The 24,366-nt window shown below is 40.4% G+C and overlaps 1 protein-coding gene across 1 annotated transcript in view; it reads right to left on the reverse strand.

Moving 5' to 3' along the window:
- The window catches only part of LOC139725582 (gonadotropin-releasing hormone II receptor-like), a 90,004-nt gene that overhangs the window by 14,539 nt on the left and 51,099 nt on the right, over window positions 1-24,366 (reverse strand). Inside the window, exon 2 of the mRNA XM_071636673.1 lies at window positions 14,862-15,063. Within this exon, the coding sequence (XP_071492774.1) occupies window positions 14,862-15,063 (202 nt within the window). The remainder of the gene's footprint in view (window positions 1-14,861; window positions 15,064-24,366) is intronic.

Raw genomic sequence — 24,366 nt, forward strand, 5'->3', positions numbered from 1 at the left:
CCAATCCTCACAGCCTGGAGGATTGAGAAAATTTTGAGGCGCCGAGGAGTACATTATGTATGTATATTACTTGTGTACCTTGTAACAAACATGGGCTTAATTCTAAATCGTCGACTCAACAAGTTTGGAAATCGCACCTTGGCCACTACATGATTTCAGTAGAAATACCAAAATTCACTTCTTTCTCCCTTGAAATGTCAACAAATAACAACAGCAAGAGCAGTTGGTTTGCTGATTCTTCGTCTTTTCTAAATTCAGATGCCACCCTAATGCTGAAAGGTGATAGACGGTGTACTGATAATGCGACAGATAAGGTGAAATAAAGTAATGCATCATGGTTAAGATAATGATAGTTTCATAAGGATCGCGATAGTCAAAATGGCGTGTTCCTCAAAGGTTTATCAAAATTGTTATTACTATACTTTGTATTTGTTATTCGTATTATTTTTTATTATGATTATAAAGGTTATTATCATATCTATCATTGAATTGAATTGAATTGATTTGAATTGAATTGAATTGAAATGAAATAATCATCATACTGATCAAAGATACCATCATTTCTGTTTTGTCTGTCGTTCTTCTGTGCGTTGTGCTGTTGCAGTAGCTGCTTATCCGAACTGTGCTGATACTGCGAAATACGTTTTTCAGAATGTTTGTTAACGCGGATAACAAGGCTCTATATTCAGACGGTTCGATAGAATGAAATAAGGTCCGTTAAACAGAAAAGGGAAATGTGTACGTACTTTATAACGAAGGTAATGGCTGCCGGTTAACTGAGATGTGTGAATCCATTGGCATTGTTAACTTAGCAGAGCGTTAACTTGGTTGATGGGGGGAGGGGGTGGCTGCTAGTACAATATTGCAGAGAAAATATCAGGGCGATCTGCTGAATAACCGCGCCATTTAATCTCATTTGATGTCATTTGACATAACGTGATTTCCTTAGCAATCCCAATCCAAGAAAGTCCAAATATGATGAGCATTGTTTGTTGTTTAATTACAGAAACAAGGCTATTGACTCCTTCATCCCTTAAGAAAAGATAGAATGATTTTCCAGTGATATATGAAAAAGAATCGAATCGAAAGATGTTTCTTCCTGGAAGAAAAAGGACATTAGTGATGTTTCGCAAAGAAGAGAAATCAGGCGCATCACGTCAACGACCTCACAATCACGAGACAGCCATTTTCGAGACGCCACAAATAGGAGATACTGTAAAGGGGCTTGATGTTGAATCATAGGAGCATCAACTATACCAAGAAGTTGCTTAACGCATGTTAAAATTCCTCGAATTCCGTCCCACTTTCTTTCAGTACTTCCCTTCAGAAAATAATGAGACCATCTGAAAAATTATGAAAAACATTCTAGCTCATGGAGCACTATAGTAAATATCACTTTAATGCAGGGCCAGCATTTGTTGTAACTTTGTGACAAATTGATTGAGTGTAGCATTTGTTTGTCTAATTTCTCGATTATCTATTTTTTGGGGGGTGGGGGTGGGGGAGGCGGCAGAGTTCGGCAAAAATCCCTGGCTGTAGTAGGTTTGTACTCACAGTTCTTCAGATTATTCTAGGTGATTATGTATTTTCTTGGGGGGGGGGGGGGTGGGGAAACCACGCCCCAACTAGCCACTTGATCATATACTATGAATGTCAGCATCTACATTGTGTTACCACTCTTACCTCATTTGTTAGCCATTCACGCCGGCTATATATCCTATCTTCAATGTATAGTAAAATATGAGGGAAATTTTGAACATATCGGTATGTTTCCCTCAACGCGATGATCGATTACTGTTACGTGTGATGGTGGTACTCATACGTGTGGTGGCATTTCCAGTGATTGATCCAGATAGGAGAGTAATTGCTTTATTTCTGCAAACAATCCCTGAAACATAATAACAAAATTGAGGATATCATAACCTGAAATATAAACAACTGGCAAAGTGCCCCGAGGCTATCCATGAGAACTAATCAACACAGGGACCCTTTTCAATCACAGACCAGGAATGCGCGAAGCGAACGCACTTGAATACAAATGACATGCTCAATTGCAACCAGCGTCTGGCAAACTATGTAGCTTTCTCAAAAACGTAGCAAATTTTGGAGATGGAATGAAGTTTGAACAAAGTGACATTTTTTTCACCTTACTCTTACAAGAAGTTGAATGTCAAAATACATTTTAACTTTGTTCTCAGCCACAATATTTCTTTTTATTTCCTTTAGCCAAAAGATATTCCTTAATGTAAGTTTGATGTGGCTATTCAAGTATACTGGTACCACGAAAAGAGGCTGATTTACCACCTGTTAACTGCATCTGCAAAAAAAAAAAAGGTTCAAATTGCATTAGAGTGTTGTTGGTTTCTCTTTGTTTTTTTTTCTAATTTGCAGATCTGTCCAACTTACTATTTCTGTCGTTGATGGCTCAATGAGTTTTGTTCCTGCTATGGAGGTCAAATCAATTATTCAAATAGTGCGAATCTTTCTATTATTACTTTGCCGCGCAAAATGCGCGAAAAATCACCCGTCAAACACTATTGTCGACACAGGCCTGAACTATACGTACTATTGACCCGCAATATGGATTTCCGATTTTCGTAAATTTCTAAGAATCCTCAATATCTAAGTTAGTCAGGAAGCATTGAATAGAGTGAAGTCAGCGATTTTTTTATTTTATTTGTCTGACGCTTGTTTATTCCTTTTCGCCATTAAGCAAATCGAAATATACAGTGGAAATCCTATAAAGACGTTTCAATACACTCAGCAATAGCTTTAATTCTTTAAGCAAATTCTGACCATAGAAGCATTTTTTAAAGCTAAAAAGGTATTCAAATACTCTCGTTGTGTGGTGTCAACGCAATTCACTATATTTTTCAAACTTCTTGGCCCATTTCCATTACGTGACACACCTATATCTATTTAAAAAAAAATGATTTTAGATCACTTATTTCAGTGGGCAAAGAACTTTCGATTCTGCTGCGTAACCAATCAGTCTAAAAGCTGATATTAAATTTTTTCCCAAGATCTGTGATTATATCTGACTCATTCCGACGGAATAAAGGTTAAGTATGTATATAATGCAAGTAAAGTTTAACATATGGAGGCATGTCTACCTCGGAGCAAAGGCCGCACTTAACACTTCATGGCTGTGCAGGCTACAGTGAGTCCTTGGGTCATGTAATGTCCGTCGTAGAAATGTCCGAAATGAAAATGTCAGAAGTACAAATGCTAGAGGCAAAATATTTTGAGGTAAGAATGTAAGAAGAAAATTTGTACGAAGTGTAGATACCCTAAGGAGAAGATGTCATAGGTAATCACTGCCAGAGATAAAACTGATGGATTTTCAATGTGTCTCCTAAAATAGCTCTAGCACAGATTATTTAATTCTGACATAGTAAACACTGATCTTGCCCATCTTTTTACCACTTGCATTAATTTATACTTTCAACATTTCTATTTTTGACATTTCCACACCTGCTTTTTCACTTCTTACTTTTTATTTTCTTTCACCTGCGCGCCTTAAAGCGTGTGGATGGTTTCCATGAATTCAGTTGTACATTGCATGTATATTTAGAGTTAAAATTTTCAATGTTAAAGGAGCCACAGTGTATAGATGATGATTAGCAAATGGAAAAGAATACACAGTCATCATACAGCCTGCATTTGGTCACATGAAAGGAAAATGTTGAGTGTACGAGAAAACGTTTATACAAGCATTTCTATGTTACCGTAAAATGTCGATTTCATAAAATGCTTTGACATTCCAAACGTTGCTGCAATGTCCACAAAAATAGATATAGAAATCTGCCCCCACAAACCGCCTGAGGGTTGCAATCTGATGCAATATGGTAGTCAGCCGCAGGGGATGAATATCGCTATTCTAAATTTTCCCCTCATGTGCGGGTTTGGTATCGATCTCCGTGTCAAATATGTTTTCATCAAGTCTATCGGTGTGGCATAGCCCTATTAAGGCGCCTTATTGGCGGGCCAAGAGCTAGCTTTGATGATGACAAATAGGTATAGCAGAGAGTTCTCGCAGAGTTTAAAGGCAGGCAATTTAGATTTTCAAAGAGAACTTTAGGAGAGCCCGTGGGTCACGCAATGTGTTTTTTTTTTTCGTAGAACAAAGTGCAATGAAACCATGGGTGATTTTTTTTTTAAACAAAAACAACACTGAGATGCCACATTGCATAGTTTTTCTATTCTTCACACAGTTACGTCTCGCCTAACAGACGTGAATAACGATCACAAATAAGTACGTCAAGAACCCCGATATCAAAAACAAAATTAAGATACCCCCAAAAACAACATAAAACAAACAAATAAACAAATAAACAAAACAAAACAAAACAACATGATCGTCAGGCAGGTGTAACAAAAGAAAAGTACAGAGATAGCAGCAGCATAATGCCATAACTTTAAAGGACCTGAAGCAATGCTAATGCATGTTGACTCGTGTTGATTTGTAATACCCTCAACATCACCCATGTGGTCAAATGAATATCTAGATATGTGTCATATAATAATGATATTGCAGAAAGCCTTCATCAGTTGGGGAGATCGTACAATAGGAGATTTAGGCTTCTACCAACCTTTAGTGACTTGCTGGCTAGCTTTCGTCCACTCCTGTGGACTTCTTCAGGCCAAGGTCAGAGAAACGGTGCAATCCACCTGGTCTAGAGAAGTCCTAGTCCTAGCCAGCAAGTCAGTAAAGGTTGGTAGAAGCCGAAATCTCCTTTTGCATAATGATATTCTTTCTATAATGCTATTCTTTCTATATTCCTTCAGATTACTTTGATACGCACACACACACACACACACACACACACACACACACACGCACACACACACACACACACCCTCACACACACACACACACACGCACACACACACACACACACGCACACGCACACACACAAATCCAAACCAAGATTCTGTCAACAACATCATCTGTCAATCATTACTTAATTACTAGTATTACATGTATTAACAAAAGACTTCGGAATGCACCTTCCCCTTGACTGAGCATAAATTGTTATACGAAATTCGCGCGCAGTTTGTTTGTTGATTTAGCTTTAAAATCAAAATAAAAAGAGTGATCTCAGAGGTGACACGACATATTTTGCTCCTGTGACATTTGCTCCCTTCTTATTCTCCCCAAGGACTTGGGGTTAGGGTTAGGATTGTGATAGGCTTTTAGGTTTAGCTTGATATAAGGATAAGGGTTAGGGTTAGGGTTATGCTTGTGGGTAGAATTTATGTTTGGCTTAGCGTGCGGATATTTCATGGGAGCAATTGTCCCAGGAGCAAATACCATGGAACCGATCTCAGACGACATTCACGGCAGTATATCAGCAAACAGGAGCATTACATCACTGAAGAAAAGCGGAGATGCAACGCACTTAACATGTTCAGGACACATACAGTATCTCTATGTAATGACTCTAGAACAGTTGCCAAATTTGATTACGAAAAATAGAGGTTAGCTGGGCCCACTCCCGTTCTCAAGTTCACATTTATAAAATCATTATAATGCGACTACATGCACTCGAAAGTGATTTCATGAAAAATAAAACTGCGAAACGGCTTCATGGAACACCTATTAGTAGCGATCTATTAGTCTTTCCCTATTCTTGCGGTCGGTTACACGTCACTTCCGGTTGACTGGAGTGAAAACAAACAGCTTGCACGCGCTAAGCCTGCATAATGCGCATACTACATGCTGTGCATGTGCGACGCGTATAATTTATGTGCAACTCTACGCAGACATGGGGACTGTTTTTCATTATTCATTTTGTCATTTGTGCCACCATTCATGAGATATATGCACCATGTCTTGCCAGCAATATTCTAAAAATCTGGATCCTGTCGATCGATCGATCGGTCCCGGTATTTTGCCAAGTTGAAGGCAGTCGGACTGGACCTGTGCCCGTATGAAATCGCGGCAGGACTCTGGATCAACGACCCGACAAAATGGCCAGATGTGCAGTAGAACCTCTTTGAGTAGGCCCTACCCCGATATCTACGCTTACTTAGTACCTCATAGAAACTTCAGGTAGGTCTACAGGCGTAACGTTAGTACTGTAGTAGGCTTAGGGTAGGGCCTAATTTAGGGTAGGCCTAGGGCCTAATCCTGCCGCCCGCACAGCTACAGTAGTACAGCTTGCGCTAGCGCTATCCTCGCGGGGCGCCCCGGCAGAAAACACGTACAGCGTTACCACTCCAGGCTCACGCGCCTGTTTGTTTTCACTCCACCGCTATCCATGACCCCGTGACACGCAAAATACCCGGATGTCCGACCATGAGAATACCCCATCCCACGTCATTAAAGGTAAAGAACAATAGTTGTCTGTACTATCACTCACGGCCATGGTGGCTAGGTAATGCGACGTTGATTTTCCCCGCCACCAATACCATTCAACAAAAAGTTAGCGACTCTTACAGGGAAAGTTATATCTCCACCCTACTGGAAAGAACACAGTCTCCCACAATGTGAAGCACAATGTAAAACACAGTGTGAACGCATTGTGAACACAGTGTGAAAGCTCTTCACACTGTCAAATTCGAGCGTTTTAACATTGCGAACGCATTGTCAATTGTCATCATCAATTCACGACGTGAAACAGAACATTGTTAACTCTGTGGAAAACACACACACACACACACGCACGCACACACACACACACACACACACCACAGTGTGAAATCATCTTCACACTTTTTCACATAGTCAACTATGTGAACACATTGTGAACACACTCCTGGGACACTGTGTTCTTTCCAACAGGGCAGGACGACAACTCGACGACTGTACATCACCCTCTGGTGCCAGGGTCTGCTCATGATGGAAGATGGTGATTCCATTTACTAAAGAAGTGAGCCACAAGGAAAGTGTTTTTGGGAAGCCCAAATGCGTTAAAAAACTAACACTTCAAGATTATGGCGGGAAAGGTCTTTGCCGTGGATGTCCAGTTGATGGTACTGCCTGAAGGAATGAGCGGGGTGAGTCTCGCAAAGAGGAGACAATAGACATTCGAGTAGAATTGTGGAAAACCAACATGTTTGTGATAAAGAGAGAAAGAGACAGGGGAGCGAGAGAGGGAGAGGGAGACAAGTGTGGCGAAAATGCGATAGAGCACCTTTAAAATATGCGGCTCATGCCCTTAATTTCTGAACATGTGTAAAAATCCCATAGAGTTTGCCCCCGTGCATTTCCAATGGAGAAATTGTATAGAAGGTTTTGGAACACCCTATAGGTTTGTGATACACCCTGTACAGAAACCAAGGTTAATGATGTCCAAAGTAGGGAAAAAGGCCAGAAGCCCTAGGGAAAACGGCCCAGATAATATTAATCCATAGAAGCAGGCTTGTATAGTACTCCAATACATTTTGATACATGATGGGTTAATAAGACAGGATTGGTCACGTGACCCTGGCTCGAGAGGGTATAAATACCGCGAGCTCACTGCACAACTTTTCAGTTGGGTTGGGGGGTAAGTGCGGGTCCACAGCACTCTCTCTCTGTTTAGGAATAACTATAAAATTAATGGGGAACCACTAGGCCAGTGTAACAGAGCTTAGCAGAGAGAAAACCATCGGTTGTAACAGCAGGAACTACAATATAGCAATGCTGCACTGAACCGTATTTCGGACTGTCGTTTCAACACCAGCCTCCTTCTTGCAACTGGTAGTCTTTGGTACTAGACCCTGTGGATGGGTTGCTGTATGGTTGATTGGGAGAATGATATGCCTGGGTTTCTAATGCGCCTAGTGAGTCCGAATGCACGTATATAGACGTGGTGTATGAGATACATGTACGCTGCATATGAGAGCTATATGAATAAGGTGCTGATGTGCTGCCACACATAGTACACATTATACCTGAAGACAAGAATTAAGGCTCTTGGACCGCTCCCCGGCTACGCTACAAAAATTGGTGGCAGCGGTGGGATTTTGGGAAGATTTTGAAACAGGCAATTGTAGTATACAGGGATATACGTTGAGAAAAGCGTTTTGAAATCCCAAGATCCAGTGATACGAGCCCATACTATCACAATGGAGAATCTAGTTGGCAGTCCAGGCATGGGAAGCGATGAAATTATTTTTCAACCACAAGGCAGGCAAGATGAGGGTAATGAAGCCAGAGACTCATCGGAAACAGATGTATCTGACAGGGAGGAAAATGAGGATTTAGCAACAATGCTAGGCAGGCTTTTAAAGCAGAACAAAGCTCCCAAAACCAAACGCAGTAACACAGCTAAGGCTCCCACTTATGACGGATCGTCAGCTTGGGATGATTTTGCAGTCCAGTTTGATGTTATTGCAGAAATGAATGGATGGGGTTACAAGACCAAATCAATGCAGCTAGCTGCCAGTTTGAGGGGAGATGCTCGAGCCGTCTTGAGCGATCTCGAATCAGAGAAAAGGCACGATTTCAAGTCACTGGAGGCTGCCCTAAAGGCTAGGTTTCAACCCGAAAACCAAACCGAGATGCATCGGGTAGAATTAAGAAACAGGAGGAGGGGGAAGGATGAATCCTTACCTGAGCTAGGGCAAGCGGTGCGGCGCCTTACTAGGAGGGCGTATCCCACAGCAAAGGCGGAGCTGCAAGATGTTCTAGCTAAAGACCATTTCATAGATGCGATTCAGGACCCCGATATCCGATTTGGAGTGTATAACGCTCATCCTACTTCACTTACGGAGGCTATTGGGGCTGCTGTAGAAGTTGAGGCTTTCCAAATAGCAGAGCGTAGGCGAAATTTCCCACAAAGGAAACAGGTCCGTAACGTTAACGTTGGGAATAAGATGGGCAGTGTAAAAGATGATGGAGCAGTCATTTCTTCGGATGCAGTGGAGAAAATTGTAGCTGCAGTTATGGCAGAGCTGTCAAAGGCAGGGGTGACGAAAAAGACCGGCTTCCACAGAGATTCTGAGTCCACACAAATGGGCGGGCGTTCATCTGGTCCGCAGAGATGCTGGAAATGTGGAAGACTTGGGCATTTGCAGAAAGACTGTAAGAACCAGAGCCCCGGAGGTAGAATGCATGCACAACACGGTGGAACTGCAGAAAGTAGTCAGGGAAACTCAGCCCAGCCGAGTCCAGGGGTCGGGGACCGGCAGTAGATAGCTCACGGCCCCATACAGTGTTTACGCGCTTTTGCAGTGGAGAAACAGACGGCATCATTATACCTGTAAAATTCAATGGGCAAGAAATCCACTCTTTGGTAGACACAGGAGCAAATGCAACAATACTAAGTACAAGGGCGTTTGAGAAATTCGAACCAAATCAAAAGCCTGAATTACAGTGGACTGATGTAGACATGACCATGGCAGATGGTGAAACCAAACCAATACAAGGGAAGGGCAAAATGAGCATCAAAATTGGAAATGTCACCCTGCGTCATGACATTTGGATAGCTGACATAGAGCCACAAGCAATAATCGGGATGGATCTGTTAAAGCTTTGCAAATGTACGATTGAACCAAGTCAGAATATGGTTCGGGTTGGAGATGAAATTATTGATGCAGAGCAGCATGACTACCCAACCGTCTACACAGTGCGTTTAACAGAGACAATATGCATTAAGGCAGGAGAAGAGATCGTTGTCCCAGGGAGACTAGATGGGGTACCAACCACATTACCGAATGGTATGATTATGGAGCCGAATGAGAAATTCATGGAGAAATACCCACTACTAGTGGCTAGAGTACTAATAGGCACAGGCAGAGACACAGTCCCAATAAGGATAGCAAACGTCGCTGAAGAGACACAGACGATATACAAGAACACTAGGGTAGCAACATGTCAGGAAGTAGATGAGGTGCTAGCCAATGACGAGACTACAGAGGAGTCCATCAGAACAAGTATGGACAGCACAGGCGAGAATGTCCCTGAATATCTGAAGGAATTGCTGGAAGCAAGTACAGAAACACTCAATGCTAGTCAACGGGATGCAGTGGCCTCATTACTACACAATTACCAAGACATCTTCTCCACTGGCAAAAACGATATAGGCAGAACTGGAATTGTGAAACACACAATAAACACAGAAAAATCTGAACCTATCCGACAACACGCAAGGCGCCTGCCCATTAACAAGAGGGAGGATGCAAAAGAACAAGTCTCCGCAATGCTAAAGGAAGAAATAATAGAGCCTTCCTCTAGCCCATGGTCGTCGCCAGTGGTGCTCGTCAAAAAGAAAGACGGATCAACTAGATTCTGTGTAGACTATCGCAAACTCAACGACATAACCAAGAAAGACAGCTACCCGCTTCCACGAATAGATGACTCGCTCGATAGACTCGGAGGAACAAAATGGTTCTCGACTTTAGATCTGTCTAGTGGCTATTGGCAAATTGAAATGGATGAGCATGACAAGGAAAAGACCGCATTCGCAACTGAGGGAGGGCTATTCCAATTCAAAGTAATGCCTTTCGGACTCTGCAATGCACCGGCAACGTTCGAACGATTGATGGAGCAAGTACTACATGGTCTACAGTGGCAGACATGTTTGGTGTACTTAGACGATATCATTGTGTTCGGAAAGACATTTGAACAACAGCTAGAGCGACTCACGGAGGTATTTCAACGACTGCGTGATGCTCATTTGAAACTATCCCCCTCGAAATGTGTTCTCTTCAGGCACCAAGTCCCATTCCTCGGGCATATCATTTCTGAACATGGCATAGCAACGGACCCAAGCAAAATTACTGCAGTGAATGAGTGGCCGAGACCAAAAACAGTGAAGGAAGTCAGAAGTTTCCTCGGTTTTTGTTCTTACTACCGGCGCTTTGTGAAAGACTTTGCACGCATTGCAAGACCCCTGCACAAGTTAACGGAGAAAGGCGCTCCGTTCAGATGGACGCAAGACTGCGAGCAAGCTTTCGAGACACTCAGGCGCGCCCTAACATCGTCACCTATCCTCGCATTCCCACGTGATGATGATCCCTTCATCATTGACACAGACGCAAGCAATGACGGAATCGGCGCAGTACTCTCACAAGTACAAGATGGCCAGGAACGTGTTGTAGCTTACTTCAGCCGTGCCTTGAATAAAGCAGAAAGGCAGTATTGTGTGACTAGGAAGGAGTTGTTGGCACTCGTTCAGGGAGTGAAACACTTTCACCCTTACATCTATGGAGCAGAATTCCTGATACGTACTGATCATGGGGCACTGCGGTGGTTGATGGGGTTTAAAAACCCGGAGGGGCAAGTAGCACGATGGCTTGAACTCCTCGGTACTTATAACTTTCGGATCCAGCATAGAGCAGGAAATTCGCATGGGAACGCTGATGGGCTTTCACGTAGACCATGCGTGGACTGTAAGCATTGTGAGCAGAAAGAGGCGAAGGACTTTGCTTCGGAAGATGAGCAGGAAGCTCATGGGACTGATGTCCGGGTTCACAGTGTGGGGATACAGTCGGGTCAGCCTGGGGACGCTCAGGACAGACCGGATAATTGCTCTGGTATAGGGAGCTGGAGAGTTGGGCATGTGGCCGATGCTCAACAAGAAGACAGGTGTCTTCGGAAGGTTATGGCTTGGAAACAGGCAGATTATCGACCACCGTGGGAAGAAGTGTCACTGGAAGGACCAGAACTCAAAGCATATTGGATGCAATGGGACAGGTTGCATCTGAGGAATGGTCTTCTCTACCGTAGATGGGAGAGTGAAGATGGCAGTCAAATAATCTGGCAGCTCGTTGTGCCTGAAAATCTAAAGGCAGAAGCATTAAAACAGCTCCACGATCACAGAATGACAGGTCATACTGGAATCACACGAACAGGGCAGAGAGTGAAAGAGAGATTTTACTGGTACGGTTACCGGAGAGATGTGGAGGAGTGGTGTAACTCATGCCAAATCTGCGGAGGAGCAAAGAAGGTATCTCAACGCAGACAAGCCAAAATGAGACAGTACAATGTCGGAAAGCCAATGGAGAGAATAGCTATCGACATCATGGGACCACTTCCTACGTCAAGGAACGGGAATAAATACATTATGGTAGTAGCTGACTACTTCACAAAGTGGACAGAAGCTTTCCCAATCCCCAATCAAACAGCAGAGACAGTAGCAAAAGTGCTGGTAGAAGAGTTCGTTTGTAGGTTTGGTATACCAGTGGAAATCCATACCGACCAGGGAAGAAATTTCGAGTCAAACCTCTTCAAAGAAGTTTGTCGACTACTGGATATAGACAAGACACGCACCACACCCTTTCACCCTCAATCAGATGGGATGGTCGAGCGATTTAACAGGACACTCCAGGCAATGCTCTCAAAAGTCGTAGCGCCTGACCAAAGAGACTGGGACGAATGGCTCCCATACGTGATGATGGCCTACCGGACATCAATTCATGACACTACTAAATTCTCACCATGTGAAATGATGCTGGGAAGAAGTGTGAAACTCCCAATTGATGTTCTACTACCCAATACAAGCACAGACACTGAAGAAGAAACCAACTATGCATACACGCTGGAAACGAAAATGAGGAAAGTACACGACCTGGCGAGAGAAAACATACGAGGGAGCAGCACTCGCCAGAAAGCAACGTACGACAGAAGGGCGGTATCCAATCCATTGAAAAGGAGTGATGCAGTTTGGCTAATCAACACAGCAACAAAGAAGGGGCTTTCCCCAAAACTGAGACAAAATTGGCTTGGTCCGTATAAAGTACTCGACAAGTTGAGCGATGTAACCTATCGAGTAAAGAAGGAACCAGCAGGGAAGCCAAAAATTGTACATCGAGACAGGCTGCGACTTTTCAGAGAGAGAATCCCGGCAAAACCGGCCAGGAAGCAAACACACGAGAAACAAACTCCTACAAGCGAAGACGAATGTCGATTATTCCTCCGCCCAAGAAGGAAACCAAAGCGGTACGGGTCTGATGGACTAGACTAATGTGCGAGTGGCAGTGATCGTCCTCCGTCGTTAATACGTAGTGGTATTATGTCCAAATTCGGATGAGGAGTGGTAGCACCTTTCACTGTGTGTGGTTTAACATACAGACACTGGTCCACACTCATCCAACCCCAAATTGTATCCTGATTTATTTTGGCAAATTTTGGTTAGAATAAGAATGAATAGAATTGAAAAAAAAAAAGACATTTTGGACTGATTTATAAAACGAAGCTAGCCCCACGTCCTGGCTAGCTGCTGAGAACCAACGACACAAACCTGGGAAATGCAGCAGAGGATGATCAACGATACACACACTGGTTTTGCAGCTGAGGATGATCGACCACACAAACCCCGGTGACTACCGTGCCCGTTTGAGAAGAATTAATGAAGAAAATCTAAGACCGTTCCAGATAATGCCTTGTAGTGAAACATAGAAGAACTTGAAGTTCTCGAAGAAGATGAAGAAGAGAAGAAGAGAAGAAGACGAAGAAAGTATAGACATAAGTCTAACTGTCGAATTGGATTGTTTTGAACCTGTAAGCCCGAATCATGGAGGTCCCAAATTATATTGTTTGGAAAAGTTTGATTTTGTTCCCGGTTTAGATCAATGAGAAATTGGTAGAAGAAACAAATTACAGGAAAACCCAACTATGTCCTAACATTTCGGCCTGGGAATGGGGAGAAATGCCCCACCAAAATTCAAACTCCATGATTCAGGATGTATATATGTACACTTTGTAAATACATTTCCAAGTTTGTAATCTGCAAGCTCTGTTGACAACCAAAAGCTCATAGGGGAAGTACCAGATAACAGTGGGAATATAATTTGATATGTTTGATTTTTAATACAGTTGATAATGGAGGGAGTAATGACAAAACATTCCACACCAACCTCCAGGAGTAGGTTTCATTTTAAGGAGGGGGTAGTGTGGCGAAAATGCGATAGAGCACCTTTAAAATATGCGGCTCATGCCCTTAATTTCTGAACATGTGTAAAAATCCCATAGAGTTTGCCCCCGTGCATTTCCAATGGAGAAATTGTATAGAAGGTTTTGGAACACCCTATAGGTTTGTGATACACCCTGTACAGAAACCAAGGTTAATGATGTCCAAAGTAGGGAAAAAGGCCAGAAGCCCTAGGGAAAACGGCCCAGATAATATTAATCCATAGAAGCAGGCTTGTATAGTACTCCAATACATTTTGATACATGATGGGTTAATAAGACAGGATTGGTCACGTGACCCTGGCTCGAGAGGGTATAAATACCGCGAGCTCACTGCACAACTTTTCAGTTGGGTTGGGGGGTAAGTGCGGGTCCACAGCACTCTCTCTCTGTTTAGGAATAACTATAAAATTAATGGGGAACCACTAGGCCAGTGTAACAGAGCTTAGCAGAGAGAAAACCATCGGTTGTAACAGCAGGAACTACAATATAGCAATGCTGCACTGAACCGTATTTCGGACTGTCGTTTCAACACCAGCCTCCTTCTTGCAACTGGTAGTCTTTGGTACTAGACCCTGTGGATGGGTTGCTGTATGGTTGATTGGGAGAATGATATGCCTGGGTTTCTAATGCGCCTAGTGAGTCCGAATGCACGTATATAGACGTGGTGTATGAGATACATGTACGCTGCATATGAGAGCTATATGAATAAGGTGCTGATGTGCTGCCACACATAGTACACATTATACCTGAAGACAAGAATTAAGGCTCTTGGACCGCTCCCCGGCTACGCTACACAAATATAGAAATAGGGAGAGAGATTCGAGTTTACGGCGGTACATTATCAGCCTTTATTATACGGAGTGGATTCTCACTATAATTGCGAAACCCATCTGAGTTATCAAAACAGACATGGGGGGGGGGGAGGGAGGAGGGAATAACAGCGACATTCTAGGAATAAGCATTTACTCATGAGATGTTGTCCAGCGTTGACAAACCATTAAAGTCTAGGTTTACTTACGTGCTTTGGTCCTCCTGCAGATTTTACAGACAATGGCTGAGTAGCAGGCGAAAATGGTTGCCAAGGGAACGACGTACATGATGAGAGTGACAAAGATGTGGTACATCCACCATAGCTTGAAGTACTTGGTCTTGAATCCGTAGTCCACGCACTGGTAGAACGTAGGGTTGAAGTCCGGCGACATCAGTTCGTGGACCACTAACTGGTGGAACAAAAATCAAAACGAAACAAACATACGCGGGTATAAAATAAAAGCCATTATGAGTTAGGATATATAGTGGAGAACTATTATATACTTCACCCGACATATTACCGCAGTATCCACAGCATATCGCAAAGAGTATAATTGTGTAACATACGTCCATTTTATCTATCAGTGTCTGAATTGCTGGTTTGTAGTTACCTCGAACTAGTTTCTGCACGAACAGGTCTAGACTCGGGACAAATACAATGCTTTTAGCATTCTCCTGTAATCACACACGAGATTTACATACTGTAGTCAACGAGGGGATTCAAAATTTCTCTTTCAGTCAAAAAATACATAGCAAAGAAATGCTGTATGATATCTAACAGCATATTGAAAAGGACGTGATTTTAAAATGAAGAAACACAATATTCTCAGTATTTGATATTTTCTTTTTAAATGACAGGGAAATCATATCCATGTTATTTTAAACAATATCATGTTCAGATCCTCACCATTGGATGAAGGGTTGGACGCGTTGAGACTTGCTCTGATCACTTTTCATTAGTTGTTTTAACAAATCTAGACAAAGACACTTCATTTCTATGGCGTTATGCACTGTAGCTTCATCTTATCTCTTTTTACATTCATCATGTTCATTACACGGAGTATCATAAAGTAGAGTGAAATTGTTGTTTTATTTGAGTTCTTTATTGTGGTCATATAGCACTGTTTATTTTAGCTGTTGAATTATCAAAAGAAGCTGAATTATACTAAATTTGGATTATGGATCCATGAAGATCATGACAATGTCCGTCTCAAATTGACTTTTTTAAATGTACATTTTAAGAATTTGTGCAGATTTGATGACCTTAACCACTTCCATCTAATTGTTCTTTGATGTCACATATGCATTTAACTTCACAGTTGTCAATTTATGATAAGAAAGAGATAATGATTTCTGTACCCGAAGGTACCTCAGGATTCAATGTGTTAAATATTCTTCATTAGTAAAATGCGTGCTGCTAACGCCATAAAACGAACCCACGACTCGTTGTTAGCCTATAAATGAATTAGCAGGCCAAATCTAAACCTTTTTAAAGATATACCGAAATTCACGTTCCACAATTATTTTTTTTTCTTCATAAGTAGAAGCTAGGACACTTTAGCACAAACGCCATTTCTTTTGTGTTTTGCAAGGACACGTGTTTTTTATGTTTCTTTGCGGAGGATTTCAGCCTTGCTAAAAAATAATGACTTCTTGATTGGCTGATGGATTTTCGGGTTGTTTTGAAAGTAAACATTGTGCATTTTTCTGTTGAAATCGCAGTATTACAATATTGTGCCAAAAAAAAAAAAGAGTAGTGCAAAATAGTTAACAACAACAGCAACAACAACAGCAGCAACAGCAGCAACAACGAAAACAACATGCACACACACACACGCACACACATACACGCACCCACACACATACATATGCTGGGTCATCAGGGGCGGATCCACGAATCCCGTAAAGGGGGGGGGGGGGTGCGCGCAAAACATATTTGTGTTGCCACTTCCGGGTTTCATCGGCTGACAAACAAAAAACAAAACAAAATAAAACAAACCAAAAACACTTCAGCGAGCAATTTTTCCGTTTCGTTAGCGCAATTTTCTGGTGCAAAAATCAAAGGGGGCGCACGCATCGCCTTTCATTATTTTTTAATTTATTTTGCTTTCTCGAGAAAAAAAGAGGGGGCGTGCCGAGACGACCCCACCCGGATCCGCCACTCGTCATGTTTTCGTATTGACAGCAAGCCAGGTCTACGACCAAGGTGCTTTTTCAAAATGGAAATTTCGGGTGCCGGGGACGTTACAATACTGAGTGACACTCCAGTGACACTAGTATAGCTGGTCTTATCCAATCAGCTGTATGAATTCCACACAGGTGCATTATATCTTTGATGATCAGGGTTTGAAGCCGCCGTCTTTCTGAGCAATCTGAAAGGTTCTTTTTCAACTGTAACAAAATGTCGGGTTTATTTTGCTGGTTTGTTCATCAAATAAAATGATATTTCACATAGGAAAAAGACAATCTCGTCAAGAAATATGTGCAAAAGTATAAATCATTTATTATGTTGTGAAAGAGTTTAATATTGTCAAATGATTGTACCCTTCATGACAGCTGGTTTTATCACTAATTCCAAGAGATAAAACAGATTTGGCATATTCTTCATAGTTCTTTATAAAGCCATGTGTTAGATTAGTGTCCAGACATATGGCCAATCCAGTAATTTTCATCAATATTTCACCAATCTTCGGCAATTTCTATCCACGCATCCCCCGTGTCTTCAACATTATCTCTCATTTATTGTAAGTATGGATGACGACTATCATTTTTTTTTTGCTATCATAGAGACAAGGTCATTATGCAATGAGACATGACTCAATTGACTTTCTATCTGAGAGGCTAATTTAGTTTGGCAGATGCTTTAAGTTAGTACTTATACCTTCAAATATGTAAATGTTCACACGTATACGATAGTTCTTTCATGTAGTTACATATATGTCTATATTATGTTATGACTAAGATTAGATACCTCTGATTTTGTCATGTTTATATTAAGTTTAATGAAGTCTATTACGTTGGGTTTTTGTTTGTATAAGAGGAAAAATAAAATCAACTAAAACTGAAGAGCTGAAAAATATGTAAAATACCTTAGATTACGATTCTATATACGTCTGCAGTAAATACGCATGTGGGACAGAATGTCTGAAATGAATAAATTAATAGATTATTCAATTGATGATAAATATACGCATATATACCTATTTAAGTAATCCAAACAGAATATAACAAATATGAATACCTTCCAAATTCAAAACAATTTAGTACTCCATGACAGTGAAGTAGTAGTGTCGTAGCAGCAATAGAAAGTTGTATAAAAGCTGGCACGTCACATCTGATGTCAGTTATAAGAAGGCTTTAGAGACCACATCGCTCATCTATTACAGTAGCACATCAACCCGAGATTCTCCCGCGATACTCTAGCAGTTGAGCCAGAAGTTCGCCACGCTCTTAGCATAACAAAGCAGCATCAGTGCAGCGCATGATGTACATTGTATATTTGCCAAAATGAATAATATCTAGCGACGGGTTTTCAAAACCACTTACCATCCAAACACGTATGATCACAGACGTGGGCACGACGCCTTGTTGGTGTACTGCCCCATGCACCATAGACGTCAACAATTAAGCGACGCATGCCGAGGATTTGTAAAAGACGGGGTTTTCTTCTTTTTTGTGTGTGTGTGTTCTTAGGGACTTTACTACGTGAACTCTGCCTCATTCGTCACCCTTGGCTCCTCGAGCAATGGAATATGTATGAGTCTATGTTGGTGACACTATGTCATTCACCCCACTTTGCATAATTACGCCCCAACCTAATCCTGGGTTCAAGAATGCGCGCGTCCATTTTTGGTCGACAGACGCAGACGAGGGCTATTAGAATCACTAGGCGCCACCCTTAGATGTATTCTTCACGCACGCCCGTCTCTAGCTGCTGACCCTGCAAATGGGATTCCTCGATTTTTCCAACAAAAATTCAAGGAAAGGACAGAGGGGGTAAAAAGTTTGTTCACCCTCACTATCACTACGTCGCCTACATCATCGTGATCGACGATGACATGATTTGATCAAGTCGAATGAAAGGGGTTCATTTCCATTAGACAACCATCTGGTGAAAATGCAAACCAACAACAACAACAACAACAACAACAACAACAACAACAACAACAACAACAAACACAACAACGACAAACAAGCAAAATGCAAACAAACAAACAGAAAAAAGTACTTTAATAGTAACCTTTTAAAAATTTCATCCGAAAACAGCATAATTAAAAAAAAAAAAAACTCTTCGAAATTTGTTACAGTTCAAGGACTTTCACGTTAAAAAAAAAAATCTCCATTTTTGTATTGCTGGTATTATTCAGTAAAAGATAATAAAAAAAATAACATCACAAAGGAATGAAATCAATCACAGCCCTATAGTATGGAATAAAATGGGGCAACGAGGAAAATTCTGCCGTTGTTAGCGCAAAAGAATATAAGCGAAATCGTGTTTTCCTTTGATTATTTTCCGACTGCTCGATTATAAAAGTCATCCTCTCTTCATTCAATTTTGTAATTAAATGAGAAAAAAATGGCTAGAACCCCAAACTCCTCCCCCAAAAACAATCAAACAAACAAACAAACTAATACCTATGGACATGTATGGATATGGAGATATCAAGAAATAAGATCAATCAGAAACTACATTTTGCAGGCAAAATTCAAATTCAAATTCATGAAATTCTTCCGTCGAGATGTTTTATTGCAACTGATTGACAAATTGCCCTACATCGACGTAAATAAGCACTGAATTGATCAGTGTTTTTAGTAGTAGCCATGATATAAAAAAAAATCATGGGCTGGCATACTCGAGCAGGATTCGAATCTACGACCTCTTACGTCGATGTAGGGCAATTTGTCAATCAGTTGCAATGAAAACATCTCGACGGAAGAATATCATGAATTTGAATAATTACGCAGTACCCGCTGCATGCTATAAGGATTAGAACTAACAGTTGCTGTCGGGAGGAAGCTCGGTGGTCTAGTGGAAATGACGCCTGTCCGGAGATCAGGAGGTCGTAGATTCGAATCCTGCTCGAGTATGTACGGTATTGTACGCCCATGTTTCTTTTTTATCATGGCTACTACTAAAAACACTGATCAATTCATTGCTTATTTACGTCGATGTAGGGCAATTTGTCAATCAGTTGCAACGAAATTCAAATTGTTGTTTATTTTTATGCTGCAAAATTAGACCTCCTTTTGTTAAATTTGTTTCTTCCCATATTATATTGCTTTTACAAAACATTTCCATGTCATTAGAAACAATCAATTGCTGAGATAAGTTTGTCCAAATTTGGTCGATTTTTTTTTATGACTTCGCTGGGAATTGTCTTTTCTTTGCTATCCTGATGCTATTTAAGACTCTATTACAGGATACAAACCACCCAATTTATGCGATAATGTGATGATATGTTTGATACATTTGAGGAGAGGCACAAGTATATTTGTAACCATACTGCATTTGAGTAAATACATAAACATAATATAAGCGTAGTGCCCCTTTTTAACAGAAAGTAGATATATTGTTAAAAAACAATATCATGCTATCAATTTGAATTTCAATACATCTTCTACATCATGAATTGAGACCAGATCATGATAATATTACCTTTGACTGAAAAAAATGACTTAAAAATAAAAGTAATACTTGTAATCATTAAGTTAAATTAACTATGTGGGACTTTCACTGCGTAATACAACAAATCCTAATAACTATGTGAACAATACTTTTTTATTTGTCAACATTATCAAAAGTGCTTTAGGTAAACACATGTTGGTTCCCCACCTTTGGTGCAACCGCTTAAAGGGGCTGTACAGTACTGGTTGAGGTGGGGATTCATGTTTTTTACATTCCTAAGTGAGATAATGAGAAACCTCTCATGAAATATGAAAGAGCATGTAATTTTAAGAAGGATTCAACGTTTACTTGATGAAAATTGGTTTTCAAATGGCTGAGATATCCCAAAAAAGTGATGATAATAAAAGACTACAGGCCACGCCTTTTATTAGGATCTCTTTGTTTCACCTTGTTTTTGGATATCTCAGTCATTTCAAAGCCGATTTTCATCAAATAAACTTTTGATACCCCCTAGAATTGCATGCTCTTTGACATCTCATAGAGTGGTTTCTGAATATCTCGCAAAACGTTAAATCCTCACCTCCACCAGAACTGTACACACCCTTTAAACAAAAACGTGTTCGAATTGCATTGCATAGACAATCGAAGGATACTCATCTACAAAATTAGGTTTCAAATTGACCTCGATGCTAAAATTAGCTTCAAGTCAAAATTTTGCTCTCATCGCCCTGTTTTGTTTTGTTTGTTACTGTACTTCAAGTTGGCGATGAACGTGATGAAAGTGGGACAAGTTCTTCAGGCTGATACCATACTTTTCACAGCAAGGTGAGTTGGAAAAAAAAATAAAAGGGCTTCCTCTGATTAACATCAAATCCTTGGCACTTTTCATGCAGTCTCCTATCTTAATGTTGACTGGCTGCCTTTGGAATTGGAAAAAAACACAGGAATTTAGTCAACAACGGAAAAACAAAAACTGGGACAAAATAACTTGCAAACGGGAGCGTTTACAAAACACCTTTAATAAAGTATGATTATATTTCGTGAGAATTGTTACAGATGTAAATGCAAAAGATGCTGGTGGTCTGAAATCAAACAGTCCTAATGAGGGGTAAATTTAATTGATTGAACAAAAACAAAATAGTGTTTAGATGGTATTGTCAACGTTCATACCTTTTATTCTGAATGATTGAGAATTTGTTCGGACTTATCAATATCAATCTGAAAGGTGATAGGTTTTAAACGAATTAAAGTGCTTTCGCTGCAGCCTGCTGATTTTCTTCAATTTTCCACTGGTTACGTAATGGACACTTCAAACCAGCAGCTAGTATTCTTGAATTAACAGTACTAAAGAAAAACACCTGATTAGACAGAAAAGAGTAAACATGCAGCCATTCTGCTATACGCTCACTTACGCAATTAACGTGCTTTGAATGTCAATAACATATAACAAATTGAATGAAATTAACTCAAATTGATACAGGTATAAAAATACACATATGAAATATAGGCCACTTTTCATTTCCTGTACTCTGTATCTGATGGTTTTGAAAATCCTCCAGCAACGTGTAAATTCGAGACGGCAAAATTGTGGTCATAATTTGTATTTTAATTTGGCTCCCGACCAATCCACAGTAGGTACAGTAAAAATCAGTATTCGAAATGGCGATACAATTATAGAGACAGACAATTGTTGTTCAAGCTTTCCTTTGGATGATCAAAGATATAATTACGTAGATGTGTATTTCCTGTAAACTCATTACCATACATAAAGCATTTTTTTTGGGGGGGGGGATAGTAGGGTATACGGTAAACATGATGCTCACCTGACATGCTTTGCCTCGTTCCTGAGGAAAAAAAAGAAAGTATCGTCAACTTGGGTATGTGATGAGCAATTTTCACCATGTGATATCCCCAAAATCCTGACTGGGTCAAACGTCGGTCACGGCAAGCCTATGATAGACTTCACGCGCCAGCCAAAAATAAACCTCCATGCTAACGTATTACTATTACCATTATTATCTCTCTTTCTTTTTTTTTTAGGGGGGGGGGTGGGAGAGTTCTTTCATACTGAACAGAAAGAGGGATGAACATAGACCATTCACATGATTTTGGTCATAAATAAATCCAAAGGAGATGTTGCAAATCCAAGACATACTCTTAGTTTTGAACATATGCAAACAACAACAAAAAAACCCTCAAGTTTACAATGGCTTTTAACATCATCGTCCATGCAGGGTTAGTCAAAATAACGAATTGATATCAATGTTTATATCTTGTCTTGATAGCTATTCTATTAGCTATTCCTCGCACTTGCTCAACACAATTGTACAACTATTTTGATAAAATAGAGTAAAGTTAGATGATATCTGATGAAAACCACTATTTGTTCGATCTGCAATCAAGATAGTTGTCCGCAATGATTCTAACAGGAAAATCTAAGATTCACAGTTAACAGAACTAAAGCATGTAGGCGCGTCAAGTCATACATTTTTCATATCTACCTACATTCCAGTAGCCTATAATCATTAGCGTTAGGCGCCTTGGCAGATTACACGCTCCAGGAAAACAGCGGCGCTCCCGCTCAGCGGTCTTCTATTGTTTCGCCGCGTTCTTTTAAATCCTCCCATTCAAAAGCCCGCTTCGCGGCGCTTTTAGCACTTGGCCCGTGCGGCGCTTTTTTCAAGGAGCCGACCATTCACAAAATCTGGGCGGCAGAGTGCGTACGTTTCGTTTTAGCAATATAGCGCCCTCTCCGTTAGGATATGAATAACACCTCGGAACAGAAAACCTGTTTAATAATCTCATGGTGTCCACCTATTCTACGACTTCAGTCCACTCTGACAACCGGGAAACTCAACAACTTTATAAAAGCAAAATATACACAAAACATACGCATTCTATCCAACATTTTCGTGACTTTTAGTTACTGTGTTGTGTCATATACAGGTTTGTACATTCTTCCCCATCATCTTGATCTATGGAGTTGCAAGTTTTGTGTGTGTGTTTTTGTGTGTGTGTGTGTGTGTGTGTGTGTGTGCCTTCTTTTTTTTTGGAGTGAGTCATTCCAAAAACAAAAATCTCTCCTCTTCTCCTGCAGCCTTGCAGTGAATCTATGTAGACTATGAATACTGAAATAAATGTCGTCTTGATCCACATCGTATTTTTTCCCACCGTCATGCTTCTACATCAATAATTCTCAAGACTCCAAGCTACAGTATCATGACGCTGAAATTATTTCAATCAGTATTTCCTTTGAACAACACCAAAGTCAATCATACGCGTTTTAAAACACCCAATGTCAAAAAGCAATTTCAAGTCCATACCAGCTGTCGAACTATCATTCGACCTTGAATATCAACACGGCAGTTTAAACATCCACAGCCACATCACGCACGCATGTATTGATACACACCATAGAACGCGGTTACCTGTCGTTTTCTTTTTATCGCTCTTTTATACTGTTATATGGCAAAGCGGCTGTACTTTGTGTAAAATTATGTACGAAATCATTACAAAAGTATAAAGATATACTACTAGTGTAGAAAATGAACAACAACAACAACATACATGCATGAGACGTGATGGATGAAGACACTAATTTCACCTTGTAAACATTTACACATGGAAACCAGGTTATACTACCGGTATATAGTATATATATATATATATATATATATATATATATATATATATTGTTTTGTTTGTTTGTTTGTTTGCTTGTTTTTGCTGCTGCATGCATGGTATCTCCTAAAATTTGAATCCGACTCTTTCGGTCAGCTAGCGAACTGATGTATATTGGGTGACTATTAAAGACTGTTAAATTGGACATGTCAAGTATTAAATAATTTATTAATCTCTTTATTTATTCATTCATTTATTCAATGTACTTATATATTTATTCATTTATTCATTCATTTATCTATTTATTTATTAAACTATTCATTAACATATTCATTTAGTTAGTTAGTCATTCAAACGTTTATCTAGGAAGAAAGAATATATTAGCAGCTGTTTTCATCGAAGTCCTATGTGAACATATTTTGGGCAGTCAGAGACTACAGCCAAAAGATAGTGATAGAGAAGTCTG

This window comes from Diadema antillarum, unplaced genomic scaffold (genome assembly GCF_040938485.1).
Source record: "Diadema antillarum isolate AM-2024a unplaced genomic scaffold, OU_Dant_1.0 seq00000050_RagTag, whole genome shotgun sequence".
Taxonomy (NCBI): Eukaryota; Metazoa; Echinodermata; class Echinoidea; order Diadematoida; family Diadematidae; genus Diadema; species Diadema antillarum.